The sequence below is a fragment of the Ciconia boyciana genome, chromosome 2, assembly GCF_034638445.1.
Source record: "Ciconia boyciana chromosome 2, ASM3463844v1, whole genome shotgun sequence".
Lineage (NCBI taxonomy): Eukaryota > Metazoa > Chordata > Aves > Ciconiiformes > Ciconiidae > Ciconia > Ciconia boyciana.
In genome coordinates this window covers 91,358,860-91,371,495 of record NC_132935.1, presented here as the reverse complement: position 1 = coordinate 91,371,495, position 12,636 = coordinate 91,358,860, and the positions used below count along the sequence as shown (strand labels likewise).

At 42.3% G+C, this 12,636-nt stretch overlaps 1 protein-coding gene across 1 annotated transcript in view; it reads right to left on the bottom strand.

The window, feature by feature from the left end:
- The window catches only part of CDH20 (cadherin 20), a 36,736-nt gene extending 26,765 nt beyond the window's left edge, over positions 1-9,971 (bottom strand). The window contains exons 1-3 of the mRNA XM_072851362.1: positions 9,729-9,971; positions 2,891-3,185; positions 1,070-1,189 (exon numbers count right to left, since the gene is read on the bottom strand). Of these exons, the coding sequence (XP_072707463.1) occupies positions 1,070-1,189; positions 2,891-3,185; positions 9,729-9,971 (658 nt within the window). The remainder of the gene's footprint in view (positions 1-1,069; positions 1,190-2,890; positions 3,186-9,728) is intronic.
- Between the last annotated feature and the right edge of the window lie 2,665 nt (positions 9,972-12,636).

Below are 12,636 nucleotides of genomic sequence, written 5' to 3'. Positions count from 1 at the left end.
GCTCACAACTGCGCTTAGCCTAAATGGGTGCCCTGCTGCCCACTTGCAAAGGCTGAGGCAGCTCTGGACATGTCCAGAGATGCAGGTCTAAGTGACTGGGAAATTAATAAGTGGAGAAAAAGACCATTTCTGGGTTAAATACCAATCAAGTACATGATTTTGGACTTAAGGGCATATCTTCTGTCTAAGTTGCGCTCTAGTGGTTAAATCTGTACTGGATCTGACCCTGAATATTGCTGCTTTGCTTTCTTAGAAAGCATTCAGTAGTTAGCAAATCTATGATTATGCCCTTTTTTGTCTGTGGCTGATAACCTGCGTACAAAATGAACATTACTGTTTTATTTATATTGTAAAGAGCTGAGGAAATGACATGCCACATACAAGTTTGTCTTTGGCTAGAGCACCTACTCCATAAACTGCTAACTTTCAGAAGCGGATTATGCAGTGTTTTTTCTATTTTGTCCCCTAGGGCTCAGCAGTGACTATCATCTCATGAATTTCTGACCTTAGCACTACAGATGCCCTTTAGAAGCTGTCAAAACCTGTCAGATTCCTCTTTTGGATATAAACCTTGGATATACACAGAAAAAGAAAGAGAGAAAGCAAGCAAAACAGAGAGAGTGTCCTATAGATAAATTTAAGGTTATTAACAAGAACACCCTTAGGTAAAACTGCTCCAGATAACTGCATCCTTTAGCCTGCACTTTGCAGTTCTGGTTGGTTCATAGATTGCTTTTTTTCCACTAAGCCTTGTTACCGATTAGATCTGCTGAAGACATTGTTGCAATGATAGAAGCCAACAAGAATCTTTACAGCACCAAACCCACCCACCTCCCGAGCTGCAGAATGTCGTCATTCACATGAGTATATCAATGCAGAAAGCACGTCCTTCTTCTGGAGCTTATTACCACAGCCTTGCTTTAACCCTCACACAGTGCTGTTTTGTCTTGGCTCCAAGCCACAGAAATACATTTCTCTGACCACAGTCATGATGCACTGCCTTTTCTTTCTGCTTGAAACTTTTTCCTTCCATTTTCACACTGCCTCATTCCCTGATGAAATAACATACCTGTCCGAGAGTCCACAGAGAAATATGGTTGTCCTTGGAGAATACTGTACACTACTCTTGCGCTGTTCCCATAGGTTGGGTCATCAGCATCTGTCGCTGTCACCTGGATAACCGAGGTGCCTGACAAAAAAACCCATCAGGTAAGACCTTGTGGGATAAAGAGCTAGCATGAAAAGTACACAGTTCAAAATAAATCGAAATGCCTAACAAGAGCTTTCCCACACCAGACTTCTTCATTTGGTGCTCATAGTGCTTGTACTTATTGCTCATCCTTGTATCTCATTAGCACTAAAGGAATTAATAGGCATAAATTCATCATGCGTCTATAAGAAGATATAAAAGAGCAAGTACTCTATGGACCACAGTTACAGGATTGCAGACCTAACAGCACTTCGCTATGGTTTGCAGAGAGCTGGTAGTTATATACTGCTTGCTTCTTTCCCCCTTTTCTTGATTTTAAATGTTATTTAAAGGCAGCTCAAATAAGATCTATAGCTATGCTGACATAAATCACAAACTCCTGCAGCAGGCCCATGGATGCTGTATGTTGACTAAGAGATGGAAATTGTACACAAATAGTGAGCGTGAAGGGATGTATCTCTGAGATAATATCTCTGTGGGATTGCAGTTTACATTGCATGGCCTAGAGATTATACCCTGCTGAAGTGCCTGTTGGAACCCACACAGATGCATATATATTTCTTTTCTTCAATTGGTTTTCAAGGTCTGCTTCCTCTGAAGCTAATAATGGCTTGCAGGTGATGTAATTTATCAAGAACAAGGAGAAGGTAAGGCATAACTGTCTGAAATATATGTGAGTTTTGACTCCTTAAAATGTCAGACAATGCCTTTATGAATGTATCTAGCCTTCTACGTAATGTTTTGTGTTAGAAACAAATCCAGTGTTACTAGATACGCACTGGAAAATAAATCCAAATTCAAGCTAGCTGTTACCATTAAGAAACATTATTTCTGAATGGAACTTTTGTATTTGATGCTTGTCTCTAACTTTATGTCAACATAATATTGAAGAATGAGAAGTAGAAGCATGACTGTAACTTCAGTGATTTATATGGTATTATCTCTGTAATAACGTCACAGAGCCAAAAAGCAATAAGCATCTCCAAAAGAAAGAAAAAAGTCCAGAAAAACAGTATTTTATGTGACTATTGGATTTGTTATATGGAAATGGTTTCTCCTGACTTGTGTAGGTAGGAAGGCTGCTGCTTGTCTTCTGGCTGCATTGCAGTAACAGGACTGTCTTTGACATGATCCCACTCTCTAAAAGTGGAGAGCAAACAGTACCAGAGCTTTGGGATCCACTGAACTGTGTTTAGTGCAGGCTTACACGGATTAGAAGGGGCAAAGCTGCTAATAACTGATGTCATGTCTCCATGATTTCAAGGGCTCCTGGACAGTATTTCAGCTCTCAATACGAACTAGAATAGGTTCCTAAAATCATGTTATTTCCTAGATGGTAATGGATGTCTAAATGGTCATTACTGTTGCTACCATCTGATGGCAGAGGAGAAGGGGCACTACGTTACTACAAGTTGTCTGAGGATGGCATGTTCAAATTACACCTTTTTTTCAGCTCTCCTGCTTCCCTTGGCATGTTTTCTTTCAGAGGGCCCAGCTGACAGTGGTGTAAAGCCTGCTATCCCTCTTCTGCGGCAGTCAGGCACCCCGGGGGAAGCTCTCCTGCCCTGCAGCTCCTGCACAAGAGGCAAAAGCTGAGTCCAAGGAGCCAGGGAATTTATGTTTTAGTGACCATCTCTAATTTGCTTACACAGGGAAGAGACTCCACAAAATCTGCCTTACCCACAGGTGACATTTCTGGAACGGAGGCTATGTAAGGTCCATCCAGGAACTTGGGTTCATTGTCATTGATGTCTTGGATCTTGATGATGAACTCCGACTCCGGTTCCATCGGCCGGCCCGTTCGCCTGTCCAGAGCCTGCGCCCTCAGGGTGTACTGCGACCTTTCTTCCCTGTCCAGCCGCTGGATGGCATGAATGTCACCTGTGGTATCATCAATTGTAAACACAATGCCAGCTCCCTCTCCTGAGAGGATGTATTTGATCGAACCATCGCCCCTGTCCATGTCAGAGTGGAGCTGCGGAAAGGAACAGGATTCAATTAGACCACGAGCTGGGCAAGCAACTGCTGAGAAACACTAAGCACGTGAGCATCCTGAGCATTTTGGTCTCACTGTTGGGACTCTCAAGCTGGTTTTGATGAACTTGTTATGCTGAAAGAGGCAAATACTCAACAAAGTCTGTATCACAGAGTTGTGATTAAAAACCCTCTCCTGTCTTCCCATTTCTGCACCCACAGCTGTGCCAGAAGAAAAGGGCAAACAGGAACAGGCTCTGTGCCTTTTTGAAATCTCACTTAACAAAATAATTACCTTTTGCCTGGTTGCAATGGCCTTTGAGAAGGACTCACTGCCAGGCTTGGGATAAGGTGAGGTCAGCAAAGCCGCAGACTGTGCTTGCTCACATGGCTTAAGAGGAGTCAGATATTCCAGGGGTGGCATAATGTCGGGGCAGATAAGGCAAATCTGTTTGGGATCAAGGGGAAAGCAGGATGGGAGAGCTACTCAGTAACTGTTGCGATTCAGAAATATTTTCATTTTTTTTCCCATGAAAATTTAAGTGATAAAAAGTAGGCTGGATCCTTACATCTTCAGGAAATAATTGTTGTTGAACAGCAGGTAAGGTAAGCAGCAAGGAACATTTGATTGTGTCCATGGCAGGCTATAGAGATGAGAGGCATCCCAGATTTTCTAGGGAATTAGCAAACGGATTTATTGCATGACTGCTAATTAGTTCTGAGCAGCCACAGATAGCTGTGAATGCAGCAGAACAGAAGAAAAGTAAATGCAGTGCTAATTATCATCTAAAACAGAGAAACAAATCATCCTGGGGACTACCATTCTGTTAAACACCTGGTTCCCATGAAATACTGGAATGACTACCAAAAGACAAACAAATCACTTAATTTCACTCACACTATGAAGATGCTTAACAGTATGCTCATACTTCCATGCTCTTGAGGAACAGAGCATAAAGACCAATGCCCAGAGATGGTATTGGTTCAGTCCCAAAAGACAGGAAGGCAATAGACTTGAGGTGTAATAATCAAAATGGGATTTTCAAGAATGGCTCAGGTGTGAATACCATTTTCCCAGGGTGACTATCATTTTGAGAGATGAATAAAGAACAGATAAATAATAATAAAAAAGTGGTTGAAGTGGGCTGGATTCAGTTAAGCACGTATTAAAATGCATGTATGAGCTAATTATCTCAAGAAATATGGTCAGAATTAAGTGTGTGTTTAATGCTTTGGTGAGCTCAAAGGACATATGGGAATAATTGTGGAGGATGGGGCCAAACATAGGTAAATATTTGTACTGGAGAGAAAAATCTTGGAATAATAAACTGAATATATTAACACAGGATTGATAGGATTTGAAGAAAGAATCCAAATAGAAATAGATAATTTGTGTGGAAAAGCAGAAGTCAAACTTGATGCATTTGATTACAGGCTGTTCTCTCAAGAAAGAAGAAATCTCATCTCTGAGCTATTTAAAAACACTCTGAAAACTATACAATAACTTATCACATAAGAAAAAGTTTTATAGGGATGTGGACAAATTGGCTTATCTGACCTAAACATTTCTAATGCTAGTGGACTAGCTCTTCAGCTGTTTTAGGGCATATGGTCCCATCGACGTGGGAGCTGAAAGACCATTTCCCCCCATGAAGGGTCTGGTTGGAAGATGCGTATTCTCTGGAGGTTGTTTTCCTTACTAGCCTCTCAGAGTGCAGCACATGACCACAAAACTTGGGCCTACTCCTGATTTTAGGGTAAGACTCATTTCAGCTGAGGTGGGTTCTATACGGTTTTCTGTGGCACATCCCACCCTGCAGACAGGTCTGTCTGTAGGTGGCCCATCGACTCTTAATGACTGCTGGGACAATGAGTGGTAATGGCAGGTATCCATCTGCTGCAGCAGCACTGCAAAGTGGCTGCAAGAGCTCAAGGTGCAGGTTGTGGCAGGTTGTGACAACTGCCGTGTCAGGTCATTGATATTTCCTTTCATCGCTTTGCCCCTGGTCTCTGCAGTGGCTACTGCATCTGAGAGACAGCAGTCCTTCTGAGGAATGCTGGCAGCTCTCAGGTGATGTGTCAGCTAAATGGAGGAAGAACAAGCCCAGAAAAATTTGGCAGTGGCAAACAGTTAAATTTAGATGACTGCCATGTGTATTAATTCACATGCAGGCATCAGGACTGCAAACTGGCGTATCTTCAGGAAACACCATCTTGTGATTAATTTAAAAAAAGACAGTGGTTGTCATTATTTACCCTGAACACCCATAACTCAGAGATTATCACTGTAGGAGCTAGTAAACAGGATGCTTCCAGAAGGAGGACACTATTATAGCTTTTTGAATTGGTTCAGAACCACTAAGCTACATCTTGGGCATTTGTTTTAGTGCATCAGTGCATCAGTGAGAGAATGCAGCTGCTGAGACAGATACAGATGTTAGACCTGTTTAGGGAATTAGAACTGGGCCTGATAGAAGCAAATGTGTTTTGGAACATCAAGAAGTCTTCATTAAATAGGAAAAAGGAAAGAAAAAGAAAGAAGAAGACAAAGTCAAATTCAAAGTCAAAGAAAAGACAAAGGAAAAAAATTATAAAAGAGGCAAAAGCAAAGGAAATTGAAAATGAAAAAGAAAAAGAAAAAAGAAAAAGAAGAAAAAGAAGAAGAGAAAGAAAAACAGAAAAAAGAAAAAAGAAAGCATCTTTTAAAATAGCAGAAGGTGTTCTGGAAAGTTCAAAAGACTTAGAAGAAGATACGGAATCAAACTCACAGGTTAAATTACACCTTCTCTCCGAAGCCCTATTTGGAAAGAATGCAGTTGTGTAGGGAGCAAACAAGGAATGAACATGGCACGCTAATAAGAATTTGGGAATACAAGAGGATCTCTGTCTAACTGTGATTTGTTAAAAGCATTGGGTCTCAACCAAGACTAGGCAGTAAGAAATGCTAGCAGCACTTTTGCCGCTTCTTGTATAACCTGCTTTTTCTAGACAAAGCAAAAAAGAGCATAAAAGACTTAATACTTCCAGACTGCAATAAATCTGAAAGAATTTGGTGTCTGAAGGGACTGATGCTCACACCATTACAATGACAAACCCAGTATCAGGATGCTGCAGTTTGGGGTGTATGTAGAAGTCACTGTGTTGGAAAGGTGATCCAGATTTCAGTTGGCTTTGTTTTATGGGTGGTGCAATAAATTGTGCTGCCATGTGGCTAACACAGAAGTAAAAGGAATTAATTTGTACTTTCTCCTCCATATTAAAGAATGGACTATGGGAGGAATGAAGCCAATACCTCCTGAGAAATTGTTAACTGTGACAAACTGGGTTGCTTCTTTTGATGAGGATAGTACAAAAGATTAAGGAGGCTATATCTGCACCCGAACGACACCTTTCCGGCAAAGGGCACGTGGAAGAGAGTGGTGCTGCTGGGGGCATCTCAGGGAAGGACTCGCACAGCTCTGCTAACCGGCCTGTGACTCCGTCCTCGACATGCTCTCCTTTCTCTGCTTCCAGGGAGGTAGGACCTGCAGGGGATTTTTGTGAGGATGTGTGAGTGTGTTTAGTTGATCTGCAGTGATAGTCTGTAGAAAGGATGAATTTTATTCACTCATTCAGCTGCTGTGGCTCAAATGCCTCTTTCCTTCAAAACAGGGTTAGGGAGTCTCCGACACGGCAAAGTGGTGAAGTCTGTTCCCAGTTCAATTACTGACACAGTTTAGGCTGCTGGATGAATGTGGAAAATACCTGCTGCAGCAAACACGGGGGCTTTGGTTTCCCTAGTTCATCGCATTAGCCAATAATGGCTACCTCTAGGAAAGCTGAAGCCTCATATTTATCTGTGACAGGATCAGGAACCCTCTGAAGCCAAAATACTTTAAATTAGGATCATGAGCGCTGGAGAAAAGCAAAAATTGTACTGACTTCACCTCAGGAAGTTTCTTTTAATTTCCCTGTCCAGAAGATATTTTGCCCCTTGCCTTACAGTTAGGTAGGAAAGTACATTTTTCATAGCAGCCTTGAAAATCATGTTAGGCAAGCTTGGACCCATGGTTCAAGTCAAGGTGCTTTTTCGGTTGCTCCAGTCATACGTAGCTAGCCATAAACAGCTGTATCAGAGCATCAGAAAAGCCCCTTTCTTATAGGAAGCCTTTAGAGTATAAAGTAAATACAACTGGATCTATGCCGTGTGCTCTTTCTCCTTCTGATATGGGCTTGGAGAGACCAGATGGATAAAAGCAGATGGCTAGCACGATGTTTCAGGGTGTCGTTGGTGGTATCAGTTAGAAAAGTCTCTGCCTGGCCAGGCATAGGACCGAGGGCTCTTTGGAGGGCTGGTGCTAGCAGCGAGCAGTAGGCTGCGAGTCCTTCTGCACCTCCACCGAGCTCTGCGCAAGCCCTGCCAGAGCTATTTCTGAGTCAGCCTGGGGTGACTTGGGCTGAAAAATGTCTGGCCTGCTGGAACAATTAGTTCAGCCCACAGTCTATTCCCTGCTGACCCCTTTGCTAAGGATCCCTAAGACACAGGCAGCATGAACGCAGGTGGGGTGATGAATCGTGGTGGGCTGCAGCTTCTTCCGAGAGCCTGTGCCTTTGGCTGTATGAGACGAGGAGAAGCCTTTCCCTCAGGGCAGCCCCCACTGCGTTCATCCCACTGCTTGGCTGACTGCTCTGCACCCAGGTCAGGGATGGGAGAAGATAAAATGTTTGACCCCCAGAGGCCCCTTTTGGCAGCAGAGTTCCCTGGTGTCTGGTCTACCTGGAGCAGTGCAGAGCTAGGAGGCCTTCAAGAGTGATCCAGCCATGTCAGCTCAGCAGTGCATGGGGCTAATTGGCCCTGTTAACCGTGGGACCTAATTAGCCCTTGTGCCCCCCCTATGCTAACACAGCAAGCTCAAGAGCACTGCCGACTGCACCAAGTTTTTGTACTCCTAATGACACAATCAAGTCTAAACCAAAGATGAGTCCATTTCTTCCAGTACTTGTTTTAGCTGAAATTCAGCTCACAGTGCAAGTCTGGAGTCATTTCAGATAAAACCGAGTATGTGAAATAATATATCTGGCCCTTGTTCCAAAGCTGGGAATTGCATGAAACCAAGTATTAATTTTCCTAATCAATAGAGATATCAAGAGCTAAAAAGCTAGGTGCAGAGATAAATGAAGACTAATGAGGTCTCATTTGGCGGCAATCACTAGTAATGCCATTGCTGTGGGAGGAAGGAGAGCACATCTTGCTGTCAGTCACACAGGGATAAATCAGGAGGAGGTCTTTTGAAGCCCATGGATTCATTTGGATTTATACTGGTGTGACTGAGGGCACAGTTTAGCTCTATGGGGTTGCAGAATGATAAATACAAGTCCAAAATGGGCCTCTGGATATGTGATTTTCTTTTTTTCTTTCTTTTCTTTCTGCAGATGGGTAGCTTGGAAGGAAAGGAGCCTTGATCATGTAAAAATAAGCAATTAAATCTGAAGGAATTGTTTTCTGACATCCTTTCTTAGTTCTTAATTTTTCATATCTACTTATATGTCGTCTGCAGTCATCATACTGGTATCTGATATTCTAGGCATGTAAAATCTTAATTGTATTGTTCAAACACTTAAGCACACTAACTTTCCGCCTCCCCACTTTTTCCAGATTTGTCACCTTGGTGTAGACTAGAAGCAAACTTGATGCTGACCATAACTCTTTGAATAACAGGGTCAATACTTTAAAGAATTTAGAGTCTTTAAAAACAGTCAGAAAACAGAAAAAGGAGGATGGTTATAGTGAGGCAGATTGTGATGGCAGACATCAGTGGTCTGATTTCCATCAGCTTGTTCCTCAAGGAGCTACAGAAAAGTGAATGCAAAATACTACCAAGTAGATGGGGTGAGCTTAGGGATCCATTTTACACTTATCTGTACTCATGTGTAGGTTCTTGGGGTATAAGGGGTCCAAAAATAGGACCCTTCATGGTTAGATTTAATGAGCTGTCCTTCTACCCTTCTAGATCTGGAGCAACTTCTCTGTAGTCCACAGACTTAACCTGCGGTCAGGCTGTGGTAAGCAAGAAGATACTCTGACCCTAGAGATTTACAGAAAACAAAAATTGAACTGTCAGTTTTCAAGAGAAACTGGCTATTTAATTCGATTGTGAATTTCAGCTTCCAGCTGACTTGATCACAGACAGAAGCATGATCACAAACTCTTCCTTTCTTTCCTAATCCTCGTATGTCAATATAACCTTGCTTTGCCTTGACATTGTAGGAGTCCCTGGAAAGATCACTGCAGATTTCTAACACTACTTCAATTACAGATGATGATTGGTGCAGCAGATCTCTTTGAAATAGGCAAATATATTGACAGCCCCTTGAAACAGAATTTCTTCCCAAACGAAAGTGACACTGGTCAAAAGCTCTTGGGAGCAGAAGTGAAATTAACGTGGATAAATTCACTGCCAGAAAGAAGGTAAAGGCACTGAGGGAAACTTCCCGTGTTTCACCACAGTCTGCAGATACACAGATGTATACACTCTGCCAGATATCCTCCTGGTGTGGGTCTTACCTTCCCGACGTAGAGAGGATCAGTTCCCGTGTACTCCTCCAGAACAAAGAACTGGTTCCATACCCAGCTCCGCTTCATACGCTGATGCAGCTTGTCCGACAGGTTGTCTTCTTGCCCCTCAGTGAGGGGCCTGGCACTTCCTGACAGCACAGTTGTAGTAAGGTCCATCAGTCCCCAAAAATACAAGGAGATGCCAAGTCCAAGCAAGTTCTTTGCATTGCTCATTCTACCTGAAGTCCACATCCGTATACTAGGGCTGACTTAAAAGTCAAAACACAGTATTTTAGGTCCCTTGAGAAGAAAGTAGGTCCTGTGTGTAGTCCTTTGAAATGTCCAAGAGAGATCCCAGTTCTGAGAATGGCAGTCTCCTGTAAAGTTAAAGGAAATTCATAGGAGGACTTTTTTTTCCCCAAGATAAAAGAGTTTCCTCAATAGGCAAAAAAGCTATAAAATATTTAATCTTCTATATAAAAATATAATATCAGGATGCACACCTTCTGAAACTAGGAATACTATTACCATATAAGCTGCAGAACTGGAGCCTTAGATACAAGAATTGTCAGGGTTTAGTCAATAAGTAAGAGTTCTCTACTTTGCTAACTTAGCTGTAGTGTTGCTTTATGGTATTGATTGGCATGAATTAAGTGCATACTCTTTAGAAATATTTGTGACCAGAAGTCCTTAGAGAACATTTAAAAACAGTTCACTATGGAAAATTATAATAGCTGGTGAACACTTTTGGGCAACCATTTTTCTCTTTCTGTTGGAAACTGTCATTGTCATTACACACAAGTGCACGCACACGTGTCTACATAAATACAGATATTATTGTTATACTGCAAACCTTGGATATAATTTCTACCAGCTCCAACTTATTTCTAATTTTAATTATTTTTTCAACCTCCCCGTTGCTTGAATTCAGGTTTCACACTCTGCTGCCTCCCCTCTGAGGAGATGATTGCTGCTACACACGCAACATTTCTAGAATTTGAATGGTCAGTTAATCATTTTATAACCCACAAAAGGTTTCACAGTGCTGATGGTCACATGCTATTGTGTGATATGTCCAAGCAAGTCAAGCTAACACATTTTTTCCTCCACAAGCCTGAAAGACCCGTTTAGGCAGAGGAATGCTGACCTCTATCAGAGGACACTTTCTCATCAATCTAGGATCTTTTGTTGTCATGAAGTCAGTTAAGTTGGTGACCTCACTTCAGGCTATGGATTGTAGCAAACCTTCCCTTCACCACTTTGCTGAGTTTAATGATGTGGTGCTGCACTCAAGTTACTTTGTCAAAACGCTCCATACATCCTCTGTGGGCCTAGTATTTTTGCTGTTCTTTTTAAGAACTCTTTTTTCCCTTTTCAGGACAGACTCATTAGGAAAGGCGTATGGGTCTCTGAGGCTTAAGAAAGTAGTTCACACTTCTTTTTATTGCTGTTCTATACTTAAGTCTTTAGGCTTAATTAATTGTTTTATGCCGTGGAAATAAAATGTAGCAGGAGATGTCTGTCAAATATTTCTAACTGAAATTCTTGAAATATTTCAAAATAATAAAAAATATTTTAAAGAGTTGCATGATAATATTTTGAAGTGAAGACTCAGACAATGCAATATTTTCAACAGAGAAGACAGTGTTTGAAAATTCCCCAGCATCCAAGGTGGTACAACTGGAAGACTGGGTACACTTAGAAATCTACTGAAACAGAAATTCAGAATTTAATCCATAAGTTGGCTGAAATCTGAAAAAAGCAGCTTAAGTCTGGAATAGATGTCCACAGGGGAAGTAAAGACAAAATAACTATATATCTTAGACTAATTTCTACACAAAATAATGTTTCCAAGTATAAAACGCAGAAGGAATATGACTACACAGCTCTGCTAGTCTATATAGTTGTGAAGTATAGCAAACAAGTAATAGGTCCTTTACATTGAAAACTTTACAACCTAAGTCTCAATAGATACAACAAAGAAAGGACAAACTGTAAGCACAGAACATGGTAAATCTCTTCTAAGCAGAGCAATGTACAGAACTGCTGGTTGTTTAGACATTGGCTACGTAATGTGCTAGGGCTTCTTGTCTGCAAAGCCAAAGAATGGGGATTTATCTAAGCAGTATGAGCCCAGAAGGACCACAGTAATCTCCGTGTGTCTGTCACTTCATGAAGAAGCTGGCAGCTGTTTGTGAGAGGCAGGGACAAGGCTCAGCTTGCTGGATACCCACAGTAAAAGGAGTCCAAGAGCTGTGTGTGCAGTACTTCCCTCTCTCTGTCCCATGAGTCCTTAGCTCCCACTAGCCAATATACATTTACATGGAAAGGAGACTGAAGTCCTCTTCACACAAGGTACGTCCACCTTGTTCTGGACATGAGCTGGCAGTGTGCACTTGCAGCCCAGAAGGCCAACCGTATCCTGGGCTGCATCAAAAGAAGCGTGGCCAGCAGGTGGAGGGAGGTGATTGTGCCCCTCTGCTCTGCTCTGGTGAGACCCCACCTGGAGCACTGCATCCAGCTCTGGAGCCCTCCGCACAGGAAAGACACGGACCTGTTGGAATGGGTCCAGAGGAGGGCCACAAAAATGATGAGAGGGATGGAACACCTCTCCTATGAGGAAAGGCTGACAGAGTTGGGGTTGTTCAGCCTGGAGAAGAGATGGCTCCAGGGAGACCTTATTGCAGCCTTTCAGTACTTAAAGGGGGCTTATAAGAAAGATGGGGACAAACTTTTTAGCAGGGCCCGTTGCGATAGGACAAGGGGTAATGGTTTTAAACTAAAAGAGAGTAGGTTCAGACTAGATAGAAAGAAGAAATTTTTTACAATGAGGGTGGTGAAACACTGGAACAGGTTGCCCAGAGAGGGGGACTTTATTGACAACCTGTATTTTGCTGGCAAGTAGGTGTGGGGAAGG